General features: G+C 39.7%; 1 protein-coding gene across 3 annotated transcripts in view; it reads right to left on the bottom strand.

Moving 5' to 3' along the window:
- pde9aa (phosphodiesterase 9aa) overlaps positions 1-14,782 on the bottom strand; it is a 118,199-nt gene extending 103,417 nt beyond the window's left edge. For 2 of the 3 annotated variants that reach the window (XM_060930393.1, XM_060930395.1), the window contains exon 1: positions 14,474-14,637. In XM_060930393.1, the coding sequence (XP_060786376.1) occupies positions 14,474-14,536 (63 nt within the window). In that variant the 5' untranslated portion in view covers positions 14,537-14,637. Of the gene's footprint in view, positions 1-14,473; positions 14,638-14,755 lie in introns of those variants that run through there. The other variant, XM_060930394.1, reaches the window with a different exon arrangement.

Below are 14,782 nucleotides of genomic sequence, written 5' to 3'. Positions count from 1 at the left end.
CAAGAGGAACCATCATGGAAAGACAAGACAAATGACTGCACAGGATGTACCATTAGCAGATAGAAGTGGCTGATGTTGAAAAATCCTCCTAGTGGCTGGATAAAGCTGGACTGGAAGACAACACAGAGGCACTAATCATAGCTGCACAGGAACAGGCCCTAAGCACAAGTTTGACAGAGGCCAAGGTCTACCACATGAGGCAGGACCCCAGGTGAAGACTGTGCAAAGATGCCCTCAAGACAATCCAGCACATAACAGCAGGGTGTAAGATGCTAGCAGGAAGAGCATACATGGAACACCATAACCAAGTGGCTGGCATAGTGTACAGAAACATCTGTGCCAAGTATAGACTGGAAGTCCCAAAGCCAAAGTGGGACACACCTCTGAAGGTGGTTGAGAATGACCAAGCTAAGATCCTGTCTGACTTCCAGATACAGACGGACAAACTGGTAATGGCTAACCAACCGGACATGGTAGTGGTGGACAAACAGGAGAACAAGGCTATGGTGATCGATGTGGTAATACCAAGTGATAATAACATCAGGAAGCTTGAGAAATATCAAGGGCTGAAAGAAGAGCTAGAAAAGATGTGGAAGATGAAGACAACAGTGGTCCCTGTGGTGATAGGAGCCCTCAGTGCAGTGACCCCCAAACTGGGAGAGTGGCTCCAACAGATCCCAGGAACAACATCCAAGATCTCTGTCCAGAAAAGTGCAGTCTTAGGAACAACTAAGATACTGCACAGAACCCACAAACTCCCAGGCCTCTGGTAGAGGACCCGAGCTTGAGGGGGAAAAAAAAGACCACTCAAAGGAGGAGCGAGTGGGGTATTCTTTTATATACATATATGCTATACATAAGGAAGAAAGATGTTTTAGTTGAAAAACACTGGAGTATTCCTCTCAGATAGCACCCACCACTCCACCCATAATTAAATGATAAGCCTCTTGGATGAACGGTGAAGAGTCTTCCAGTGTCCTGGATCTACTGCTCCTAGACATTCAAACTTTTCTGGGTCTTTACGAAGGTCCTCCGATTTATTTTTCCACTCGAGACGTGATTAATAGTGGATTTACGAGAGAAGAGCCCTTGATATGGGAAACCACACTGGCTTTGATAGTAGCACAATCTGTGTTATCACTTTGCTCTCACATGTATATGGTGTGTCAAGTTGAGAGTGTGTGCACCTGTGTATGAGTGTGTGACAGTTCCGAGTCCCATTGTCTTTCAATTAGCCAAATGCATTTATATGCTGATTGCTTTGTTCTATTTGGAGCAAAGCCGAGTTGCAGCTGGAGACGCATTTACCAACAGATGTGGATGAGAGTAAGACAGAAAGAAACAAATGACTGAATGGAATATTCTAGCATTTTTAAAAACCTAACGTTTATCTAATTATCTCTCTGTATTGTATAACTGACAAAACAGCACAACAAAAATCTTATAAATGATTTTATAGGACATCGTAAGTGCTGTAGGATGCCTATATTGCTATATTGTGGCATGACATACAGGAGATCCAAGTTTCAATTAATAACTACAGTGTCTTGCAAAAGTATTCATCCCCTTGGTGTTTGTCCTGTTTTGTCGCATTACAAGCTGGAATTAAAATGGATTTTTGGAGGGTTAGCACCATTTGAGTTACACAACATGCCTACAACTTTAAAGGTGAAAATTGTTGTTTTATTGTGACACAAACAATAATTAAGATGAAAAAACAGAAATCTGGAGTGTGCATAGGTATTCACCCCCTTTCGTATGAAACCCCTAAATAAGAGCTGGTCCAACCGATTCACTTCATAAGTCACATAATTAGTTGATTAAGATCCACCTGTGTGCAATCAAAGTGTCACATGATCTGTCACATGATGTCTGTATAAATCAACCTGTTCTGGAAGGACCCTGACTCTGCAACACTACTAAGCAAGCAACATGAAAACCAAGGAGTCTCCAAACAGGTCAGAGACAAAGTTGTGGAAAAGTATAGATCAGGGTTTATAGATGTATAGATGATTTTTCATTTGCAGGGACAAGAAAGCTGGTCAGGACTGAAGGAAAGATGGATGGCACTAAATGCAGAGCAATTCTGGAGGAAAACCTGTTTGAGTCAGCCAGAGGTTTCAGGCTGGGACGAAGGTTCACATTCCAGCAGGACAATGACCCTAAACATACTGCTAAAGCTACACTGGAGTGGTTTAAAGGGAAACATTCAAATGTCTTGGAATGGCCTAGTCAAAGCCCAGACCTCAATCCAACTGAGAATCTGTGGCATAACTTGAAGATTGCTGTACACCAATGCAACCCATCTAACTTGAAGGAGTTGGAGCAGTTTTGCCTTGAGGAATGGGCAAAAATCCCAGTGGCTAGATGTGCTAAGCTAATAGAGACATACCCCAAGAGACTTGCAGATGTAATTGCAGCAAAAGGTGGCTCAACAAAGTATTGACTTTGGGAGGGTGAATACCTATGCACACTCCAGATTTCTCTTTTTCATCTTAATTATTGTTTGTGTCACAATAAAACAAAAATTTGCACCTTTAAAGTGGTAAGCATGTTGTGTAAATTAAATGGTGCCAACGCTCCAAAAATCCATTTTAATTCCAGCTTATAATGCGACAAAACAGGACAAACACCAAGGGGGATGAATACTTTTGCATGACACTGTATACTCCAAGAGCAGGGTGGAAAATCACTGATTCGCTGAAAGTAAGTGAGAAATGCTCAAAGACGTATTTGATCCAAGATATTAGCTTTGGATTTTGTCAGTCCGTTGAAATTGACTATACATTTTCATGTCAGTTGTACTGAAGTTTTAGGAAATCTAACAACATGAGCCAACAGCACAAGTGATGTTGGTTCATTGATGGTCTAACGGGTTTTAACTGATGGCCTTGTAATTACAGTGAGCAACACAGTATTCTGAATTTGTTTAAAGCGAGACGGCCTTTCGATTTCATAAAATCGGTGAAATTTAGTTCCGTCTGAAATGTGGTCATTGTGATATATGTTCATTTCTGTAATATCGCACAAACTATCAGGCCATTCTGTGGCTGGGAAGTTATTTAATTTGAGGGGATTAAAGCAAATAATGTGCAGGAAATCGCTCGCTTTGCGCAGTCAAGCAGACAGAGGAAGTCCGTGTGCGCATGTGCAGGTTTACCTTCTTCTTCTTTTGGGTTTTACAGCAGCTGGCATCCACAGTGTTGCATTACTGCCATCTACAGGTTTCCCTTTGAGCGTGCACTGACAGTTCCATCATTCTGTTGCTAAACAAACAGCTGATCACACCGAGGTGCTCGCTGAGCGCCGATATTTATTAGTTTGGTCCTGTGTTTCCTTTCCTTCATATATAACATGACGTCTTTTCTTCTCGCTTTCTTTCCGTTACTGTAGTCAGCAGTGGCGGCTGGTAGTCTTTCAAACGGGAGGCTGGTCGGTTACGATATTTCCAGATTTTAAAAGAAAAAACACATCAATTTTGCCCATACTCTTGCCTCTGATCTGGCTGATTGTTGGCAGGGTCACAAACTGTGAAATAACAGGTTCTTTTGGCCCATTAGCCTACTGTCCAATATACATGATGGTGGTGTTGGGGGGGGTATATTTTAACATTTTATATTTTAAAATTGTGGCATGTTGTTTAAAAATTGACCTTGGCTGTGTTTTTGTTTAAAAATGTTTTCCAAATTGTAGCTGTGTTTAATTCATATCCAGAAAAACATATATTCCAATATAATATACTCAGCATAAACATTTTAAATAGATTCTATATTTTTGGTCCATCCATGACATATTACTAAAGTAGCCTATTTACTGTTATTGATGTGGGTCACTTGCTGTTAGCCAATTCACTTTCTCGTACCAGGAGAGCTGAAAGGAATGAGTATTATTCCCTACCTTTTTCACCAAGTCAATTTGAGGCGTTGGTCTACCCTGCTCTTTAATTTTAATTTTTTCCTCGAAAGGAAGACTGGCAAATGGCTTCGCCAAAATTAAATCAGCAATGCTTGGCATCCGTGCGCAGCTTTCTTGCTAGCTGACTAGCCCCCTCAAGTTCAAGTTCAGTCACTCAAATAAACAAAATTTCTGGAACTAAGATAGCAAACTTGACAACACTATATTTACACTTTATTCACAATGAAAATATATACAAACTAAAAAAGCTGGTAGAAACTGTATGTAATGAATGAAATCGAAATGTAAGCTGATCTCTTACAATACACCACAGCACTTGCGAATCCGCATGGGACTGAACTGATGTTGCCAGATACTGCTGACATTATCCAGCCCAAAATATGTTCAAAACCTGCCAAAATGCACTTAAAACCGCCCAATCTGGCAACACTGTGCTGCCTGTCTATAGTTGAAACGAGCTGTCAATCAAAGAAAATATCCGGTTGCTTTCACCAATCACCAGTCTCCTCACGGAAACTGCCATGTCCCTCCCATGTGAGGCTCGAAGTCCGTAGGCGGGCATTTTCGCAGTATTTGTCCAATAACCGTCTTGCATTTTGAGATTGAAAAGCGCATAGCTCCCAAATGCTGTTGAAGTCCATTGAGGCTGGGAGTCCATGAGACTCCGTGGGCGGGCATTTTCGCAGTATTTGTCCAATAATCGTCTTGCATTTTGAGATTGACAAGCACATAGCTCCCAATCCACTGAGGCTGGGCTGCATCGCGCTGTCACGAGGGGGAAAAACTCACGCACACATTAGGCGAACTGGGGAAAGTTATAACGGAATGATTTCGCACTGTAGTTGGGTTGAGCACATATATTTCTATGATTCTGGATCTGAAATAGCAATGTTATAAGGTCGGCTATAACATAAGCCTAGCACAATTCATCCTACACGATGTTCGTCATTTTTAGAGGAGGCTGAGCCTCCCTCGTTGTCTTAGAGCAATCGCCCATGGTAGTCAGTCTTTCACATTAGATTTGCATACTCACGTCCTCCATTTTTCTCTCCTGTTTCAAATTTGTATCCCACAATGCCTTGTGCGAACGGGGAAAGCCCACCATGTGATGCATGACATAGTATCTTGTATTGGGTCATGGTGAAGCAGGAAAAAATAGCTGAGAATTTAGGGCCACATGGAAATAAATTCATTCATTGTTCAATTTTTTTTAAATGAATAAAATTGGAAGTCTGTGATTTGAGTTCAGTAGCTTTCAGCCCACTAAACAGAAATAATTGGGTGTCGGGAAAATTCTTTTTATGACTTGCACTTGAAAAATCTGAAAGGCAGTCTAGCTTTAAAAGGTGACTGTAGCATTGTGTGATTTTAGTATTTTCCAGACCTGACTTTTAAAGATGCCATAAATTCTGGGGAAAAAATTACAGCTTGGTCATCTGAATGCACTTAAGTCCAGTGTGAAAAGAAGAACAGCAGAAAATGCAAATCACCAAGCTGTGTCTAATTTGACTCATCATCATTTTCACCAGGAAACAAACATACAACACACTGGCTTACAGCGTATGGAACCAAACCATCTGGCTACGTCTTATTTTTCTATTCTTATAGATGCTGATGAAGAAATATGAAGATTTAATCAAATAAAAATTACCTGATAAGGCATATGAAACATGTAACAAATATGTGAATTAATAAGCAGTACTTTGGGATCAACTCCCACCCCTAGACTAGAAGAATGGTTGAGTCTGGGAGATTGCAGTCACTAAATGAGAAAGCATTACCTCATTTCCGTATATCTAAGTGGCCATAATATTGAGTGTCCCTGTTTGCCTGTGTGTGAGATGACAGAGAGATGAAATCAAATGGAGACCATATACACAAAGGGTCTTTCTCTCAGCTTTTTTATTTTTTGAGAGGTGTACCAGCTACTTAGAGCTCCTCTTGTGTATTTTAATCACATACTCACTCTGGATGAGCTGGAGGAGGAATTGTAGGTGGCAGCAATGGCAAACTTAAAAAAAAAAAGGTATGTTTTTCTTGGTTAATCCTACCCAGTTCATTTCCATAAATATCACTGCAAGTCAGCTGGAATCCAGAGCACACAGTGATATCATTTCCATTTGATTGCAGAATCATTTAGACTCGTAATGGTCACAGGGCACAAAAGAAACGTTCTGTGTGAAAGCAGTAATGGAAAAAAACTACAAAACAAACTTAATAATGCCATCCTAATCCTGATAATAACCCAATTCAACACCAAGAAAAGTGTTCATAAAGCTCTAATTGTCTCTTATATCTAACCGCCAGCCACAAACCAAAACTTTATGAGATGACTGGGACTATTAAAGAGAGAGATCAGTGAAGAATGACTCGATTTACCGTACAGACACACATCAGACGTAGGGTTTGTCTATAAGCTTATTTATTCTATCCATATTCACTAGATATGAGTAATTGTGCACTCTGATTGGCTACTCTACTACAACCCCAATTCCAAAAAAGTTGGGACGCTGTGTAAACTGTAAATAAAAACAGAATGCTACAATTTGCAAATCTTGAAAACGCTATATTTCATTGAAAATGGTACAAAGACACCATATCAAATGCTGAAACTGAGAAATTTTATTGTTTTTTGAAAAATATATGCTCATTTTGAATTTGATGTCAGCAATACGTTTCAGAAAAGTTGGGACGGGGCATGTTTACCACTGTGTCGCATCACCTCTACTTTTAACAACGCTCTGTAAACATTTGGGAAGTGACGAGACAGATTGCTGTAGTTTTGAAAGAGAAATGTTGCCTCATTCTTGCCTGATATACAATTTTAGTTGCTCAACAGTTCAGGGTCTCCTTTGTCATATTTTACGCTTCATAATGCACCAAATGTTTTAAACAGGAGACAGGTCTGGATTGCAGGCAGGCCAGTTTAGCACCCAGACTCTTTTACTACAGAGCCATGTGGTTTTAATATGTGCAGAAAGCAGTTTGGTATTGTCTTGCTTAAAGAAGGAAGGCCTTCCCTGAAAAAGATTTTGTCTGGATGGCAGCATGTTGCTCTGAGACGTGTTTATATCATTCAGCATTAATGATGCCTTCCCAGATGTACAAGCTCCCCATGTTATGTGCACTAATGCCCCCTCATACCATCACAGATGCTGGCTTTTGAACTGTGCACTGATAACAAGCCGGATGGTCCCTCTCTTCTTTAGCCTGGAGGATGTGGGGTCCATGATTTCTAAAAATAATTTCTACTTTTGATTTGTCAGACCTCGGGACAGTTTTCCACGTCGCCTCAGTCCATCGTAAAAGAGCTCAGGCCCAGAGAAGGTGGCAGTGTTTCTGGTTATTGTTTATATCTGGTTTTAACTTGCATTTGTGGATGCAGTAATGAACTATGTTCACAGACGATGGTTTTCTGAAGTGTTCTGAGCCCATACAGTGATTTCCACTACAGACATGTGTCTGCTTTTAATGCAGTGTCTCCTGAGGGCCTGAAGATCACAGGCATCCAATGTCAGTTTTCAGCCTTGTCTCTTGCATACAGAGATTTCTCCAGATTCTCTGAATCTTTTAATGATATTATGGACCATAGATGATGTGATCCACAAATTCTTTGCAGTTTTACATTGAGGAACGTTATTCTTAAATTGTTGCACTGTTTGCCCACGCAGTCTTTCACAGAGCAGTGAACCCCTCCCCATCTTTACTTCTGAGAGACTCTGCCTCCCTGGGATGCTCTTTTTATACCCAATCATCTTACTGACCTGTTGCCAATTAAACAAATTATTATTATTATTATTTAGCATTACACAAGGGTGGCACGGTGGTGTAGTGGTTAGCGCTGTCGCCTCACAGCAAGAAGGTCCGGGTTCGAATCCCATGGCCGGCGAGGGCCTTTCTGTGCGGAGTTTGCATGTTCTCCCCGTGTCCGCGTGGGTTTCCTCCGGGTGCTCCGGTTTCCCCCACAGTCCAAAGACATGCAGGTTAGGTTAACTGGTGACTCTAAATTGACCGTAGGTGTGAATGGTTGTCTGTGTCTATGTGTCAGCCCTGTGATGATCTGGCGACTTGTCCAGGGTGTACCCCGCCTTTCGCCCATAGTCAGCTGGGATAGGCTCCAGCTTGCCTGCGACCCTGTAGAACAGGATAAAGCAGCTAGAGATGATGAGATGAGATGAGATGAGATGAGATGAGCATTATACAACTTTTTCAGTCTTTTGTTGCCCCTGTCCCAACTTTTCTGAAATGTGTTGCTGACATCAAATTCAAAATGAGCCTACCGTACATTTTTCAAAAAACAATAAAATTTCTCAGTTTCAACATTTGATATGTTGTCTTTGTACTATTTTCAATGAAATGTAGGGTTTCTATGATTTGCAAATGATCACATTCTGTTTTTATTTATGTTTTACACAGAGTCCCAACTTTTTTGGAAAAGTTGTACTTGGATATCAGCTCATATGCCATGAATAGAGAAAAACAAAATGGTGGAGCATGTTACTGAACCACTAGAGGGTGAAACAAAAACTCTACTTGAAAACAAAACCCTAAAAATACCAAAAAAAGGCAGCAAAATATGAGATGAAAGTATTTGATGGTAAGGACGTATCTTCTTTTATTTTTCAAGAATTATTATTATTAATGCATTTTTCTCAAATTGGTCCTGTCATTTCGTCGGTTTGTTTACATTCTAAGCAAAAATTATTTTGTCAGATGTTTTGTATAAAGGTTTTATTTATCGAATTTGCAAAAAATAAAAATGCTCTGTTTCTCAAAACCCAGTGAATGTGGATAGAATAGAACAGTTATTCCACTCAATCTTGTCGTACATAGATTATAGCCAACTCGGTGCTATGCACCTCATCGGCTATCAGCTCATGTATAAACGTATATACCGTAGGTATAGACTTGAAAAGTAAAATATGAATAATTAAGCTGATTACATACAGTATATCTGTAGATCTAGCCATTAACATCTCATAATAGCTGATAATAAATAATATTAAATTAGATAATACAGTGGTGCTTGAAAGTTTGTGAACCCTTTAGAATTTTCCATATTTCTACATAAATATGACCTAAAACATCATCAGATTTTCACACAAGTCCTAAAAGTAGATAAAGAGAACCCAGTTAAACAAATGAGACAAAAATATGATACTTGGTCATTTATTTATTGAGTAAAATGATCCAATATTACATATCTGTGAGTGGCAAAAGTATGTGAACCTCTAGGATTAGCAGTTAATTTGAAGGTGAAATTAGAGTCAGGTGTTTTCAATCAATGGGATGACAATCAGGTGTGAGTGGGCACCCTGTTTTATTTAAAGAACAGGGATCTATCAAAGTCTGATCTTCACAACACATGTTTGTGGAAGTGTATCATGGCACAAACAAAGGAGATTTCTGAGAACCTCAGAAAAAGTGTTGTTGATGCTCATCAGGCTGGAAAAGGTTACAAAACCATCTCTAAAGAGTTTGGACTCCACCAATCCACAGTCAGACGGATTGTGTACAAATGGAGGAAATTCAAGACCATTGTTACCCTCCCCAGGAGTGGTCGACCAACAAAGATCACTCCGAGAGCAAGGTGTGTTATAATCGGCAAGGCCACAAAGGACCCCAGGGTAACTTCTAAGCAACTGAAGGCCTCTCTCACATTGGCTAATGTTAATGTTCATGAGTCCACCATCAGGAGAACACTGAACAACAAATGGTATGCACGGCAGGGTTGCAAGGAGAAAGCCACTGCTCTCCAAAAAGAACATTGCTGCTCATCTGCAGTTTGCTAAAGATCACGTGGACAAGCCAGAAGGCTAATGGAAAAATGTTTTGTGGACGGATGAGACCAAAATAGAACTTTTTGGTTTAAATGAGAAGCGTTATGTTTGGAGAAAGGAAAACACTGCATTCCAGCATAAGAACCTCATCCCATCTGTGAAACATGGTGGTGGTAGTATCATGGTTTGGGCCTGTTTTGCTGCATATGGGCCAGGACGGCTTGCCATCATTGATGGAACAATGAATTCTGAATTATACCAGTGAATTCTAAAGGAAAATGTCAGGACATCTGTCCATGAACTGAATCTCAAGAGAAGGTGGGTCATGCAGTAAGACAACGACCCTAAGCACACAAGTCGTTCTACCAAAGAATGGTTAAAGAAGAAAAAAGTTAATGTTTTGGAATGGCCAAGTCAAAGTCCTGACCTTAATCCAATCGAAATGTTGTGGAAGGACCTGAAGCGAGCAGTTCATGTGAGGAAACCCACCAACATCCCAGAGTTGAAGCTGTTCTGTACAGAGGAATGGGCTAAAATTCCTCCAAGCCGGTGTGCAGGACTGATCAACAGTTACCAGAAACATTTAGCTGCAGTTATTGCTGCACAAGGGGGTCACACCAGATACTGAAAGCAAAGGTTCACATACTTTTGCTACTCACAGATATGTAATATTGGATCATTTTCCTCAATAAATAAATGACCAAGTATAATATTTTTGCCTCATTTGTTTAACTGGTTTCTCTTTATCTACTTTTAGCACTTTTGTGAAAATCTGATGATGTTTTAGGTCATATTTATGCAGAAATATAGAAAATTCTAAAGGGTTCACAAACTTCCAAGCACCACTGTACATTATCATGTCATCAGTTTCCAGGTTTGTCTATTACAAATGATATAACCAATTGTATCCGATCGGTCTACAGTATAAAAGTCTAATATGACATGATAAACATAAACATACACTCTCAGAAAATAAAATACATTATTGTACCTGGGTACAACAGCTTGCCAATGGTGTAATACCCACAAAGTTCCTCGATCTTAGGTACTTATTTGTACCCTTTATACTGCTTGGGAACATATATGTACCTTTTTTCACCCTAAAAAAGTTGCACATAGTTACCTTGAGGAGCAATAATGAGCCCTAGGGGGTACATTAGTGGAGATTGTACCTTGGGGGACAGAAATGGACTCCTCCTGTACCCTTATTTCTGATGGCATAGGAACCATATAACGAATATGAGAATGGATGCACTAAATTAAATGTATACTGTGATGGAGTTCCCACAGAAGCCATGATGACAGTAAACATCTGATCTTTGAGACTTTTTCTTTTCAAAGCTAAATAACGTGAACTTGGATGTTAATAAAATCTGTCTCCAACAGACTCAGCACTCAGCAGGTCACATGCTGGATATTGTATACAATGCCACTGTGTTCACGATATTAGACTATTTGCAAAGGCAAATATATGCATATTTACTAGTTTCCTTGATAAGGAATATAACAAAAATGTGAATATGAATCCTGCAGTAGTTTGGTTTGTACAGGGTTAGTCAAAATTATGTTCACACTTAAATGGTAGAAACCATTTATTCACAAAACATACATCATATGTGTAAAATGATTTACAGGACGGTCTCAACCTGTTCGCCATAATGTTCAACACACAAAAACCAGCGAGCAACAGGACCATTTAAAGCCCGGACACACATTTCATGGTCACGGCGCACCACACATTCAGGAGAAAAATAATCCATTAGTGTTAACATAATTTTGACTAACCTTGTATTAAATGTATGCTGGTTTGAACTGTATCCATGATAACAGCAAAACTAAAATATGAATTTGTACAGTCATTCATACATCAGGTCACGAATTATAGCTGGTGTAACTGATTACATTTGTCAATTATCACCAGTTTAAAATCCCAATCAACTATGACAGCTGTAAGACTATATGAGAGAGAGAGAGAGAGAGAGAGAGAGAGAGAGAGAGAGATATGTCTGATGACCTAATGTCATATTATAATAGTTTCTTGTCTGACACTAATCTGAATTTGTCTCCTGATATGTCTCAGATTTGTCTCAGATCTGATTAGTACCCTTTATACTGCTTGGGAACATACTAGTGCATCTCAAAAAATTAGAATACCATGAAAAAGTTCCTTTTTTTCATAATTTAATTCACAAAGGTAAACTTTCATATATTCTATATTCATTACATGTAAAGTGAAATATTTAAAGTGAAATATTTAAAGCCTTTTTTGTTTTAATTTTGATGATTATGGCTTATAGCTCATGAAAATCAGAAATCCAGTATCTCAAATTATTAGAATATTCCCTAAGATCAATCAAAAAAAGGATTTACAATACAGAAATGTCCAACTTCTGAAAAGTATATTCATTTATACACTCAATACTTGGTTGGGGCTCCTTTACCATGAATTACTGTATCAATGTGGTGTGGCGTGGAGGTGATCAGTCTGTGGCACTGCTGAGGTGTTATTGAAGCCCAGGTTGCTTTGATAGTGGCCTTCAGCGTATCTGTATTTTTGGGTCAGGTGTTTCTCATCTTCCTCTTGACAATACCCCATAGATTCTCTATGGGGTTCAGGTCAGGCAAGTTGGCTGGCCAGTCAAACACAGTAATATCATGGTCAGCAAACCATTTGGTAGTAGTTTTGGCACTGTGGGTAGGTGCTAAGTCCTGCTGGAAAAGGAAATCAGCATCTCCAAAAAGCTCATCAGCAGATGGAAGCATGAAGTGCTCTAAAATCTCCTGGTAGATGGCTGTGTTGACTTTGGACTTGATAAAATACAGTGGACCAACACCAGATGACATGGCACCCCAAATCATCACCGACTGTGGAAACTTCACACTGGGCTTCAAACACCTTGGATTCTGTGCCTCTCCACTCTTCCTCCAGACTCTAGAACCGTGATTTCCAAATTAAATGCAAAATGTACTTTCATCTGAAAAGAGGACTTTGGACCACTGAGCAACAGTCCATTTCTTTCTCTCCTTAGCCCAGATAAGACACTTCTGACATTATCTCTGGCTCAGGAGTAGCTTGATATTAGGAATGCGAAAGTTGTATCCCCTTTCTTGAAGATGTCTGTTCGTGATGGGTCTTGATACACTGACACCAGCCTCAGTCCACTCCTTGTGAAGCTCTCCCAAGTTCTTGAATCAACTTTTCTTGACAATCCTCTCAAGGCTGCGGCCATCCTTGTTGCTTGTGCACCTTTTCCAGCCACCCTTTTCAGCAATGACCTTTTGTGGCTTACCCTCCTTGTGGAGGGCATCAGTGATCATCTTCTGGAGAACAGTCAAGTCAGCAGTCTTCCCCATGATTGTGGTTGTGTGTACTGAACTAGATCGAGAGATACACTGTGTTCATACTGTTTTACTCAAACTCGAAATGAAATATTCTAATATTTTGAGATGTTTTTTTTGTACTGTATGCCATACTGATTAAAATTAAAATAGAAAAATGCTTGAAACATTTTAGTTTATGTGTAATGAGTCTATAATATATAACATTGTCACTTTCTTAAATCACTGATGGAAAATATTGAACTTTTTCACAATATTCTAATTTTTTGAGATGCACTAGTGTATGTACCTTTTTTCACCCTAAAAAAGTTGCACATAGTTACCTTGAGGAGCAATAATGAACCCTAGGGGGTACATTAGTGGAGATTGTACCTTGGGGGACAGAAATGGACTCCTCCTGTACCCTTATTTCTGACGGCATAGGAACCATATAACGAATATGAGAATGGATGCGCCAAATTAAATGTATACTGTGATGGAGTTCCCACAGAAGCCGTGATGACAGTAAACATCTGATCTTCGAGACTTTTTCTTTTCAAAGCTAAATAACGTGAACTTAGATGTTAACATCTGTCTCCAACAGACTCAGCACTCAGCAGGTCACATGCTGGATATTGTATACAATGCCACTGTGTTCACGATACTAGACTATTTGCAAAGGCAAATATATGCATATTTACTTTCCTTGATAAGGAATATAACAAAAATGTGAATATGAATCCTGCAGTAGTTTGGTTTGTACAGGGTTAGTCAAAATTATGTTCACACTTAAATGGTAGAAACCATTTATTCACAAAACATGCATCATATGTGTAAAATGATTTACAGGACGGTCTCAACCTGTTCGCCATAATGTTCAACACACAAAAACCAGCGAGCAACAGGACCATTTAAAGCCCGGACACACATTTCATGGTCACGGCGCACCACACATTCAGGAGAAAAATAATCCATTAGTGTTAACATAATTTTGACTAACCTTGTATTAAATGTATGCTGGTTTGAACTGTATCCATGATAACAGCAAAACTAAAATATGAATTTGTACAGTCATTCATACATCAGGTCATGAATTATAGCTGGTGTAACTGATTACATTTGTCAATTATCACCAGTTTAAAATCCCAATCAACTATGACAGCTGTAAGACTATATGAGAGAGAGAGAGAGAGAGAGAGAGAGAGAGAGATGTCTGATGACCTAATGTCATATTATAATAGTTTCCTGTCTGACACTAATCTGAATTTGTCTCCTGATATTTTATAGCTACTAGTCAGATCTGATTAGTAGCTATAAAATATCAGGAGACAAATTCAAATTAGTGTCAGACAGGAAACTGTATTACGCAACTTTATTTCCAAATTTCTATGAAGGTAAAGAACATGAGGATTGGTGCAGTAATATAGTCGGTGGCTTAAATTTGAATTCATCCTGGTTACCTTCTGAATCCTGCCGTCCACGTCCAGGTAGATGATCCTGTAAGCGGAGGACGCGGAGCCCATCTCTCTCTCTCTCTCTCTTTCTATCCAAGCCCGAACTCCAGCCTGTAAATAAAGAAATGAGCAGCAGCAGTGTATCGTAGAGACATCGAGCTCTCAAACCATCTCTCTGACACACACACACACATGCACGCGCGCGCGCGCGCACTCAAACACTCGGTCCGACAGACGCGCACGCACATGGGAAATCAATTATGCTCGGGTTCCATCCTTTGAGCTTACCAACCCCCCCTGAGGGAAATGCTCGTG

This window comes from Neoarius graeffei, chromosome 9, assembly GCF_027579695.1.
Source record: "Neoarius graeffei isolate fNeoGra1 chromosome 9, fNeoGra1.pri, whole genome shotgun sequence".
NCBI lineage: Eukaryota > Metazoa > Chordata > Actinopteri > Siluriformes > Ariidae > Neoarius > Neoarius graeffei.
This window is presented reverse-complemented; position numbering and strand designations above follow the sequence as displayed.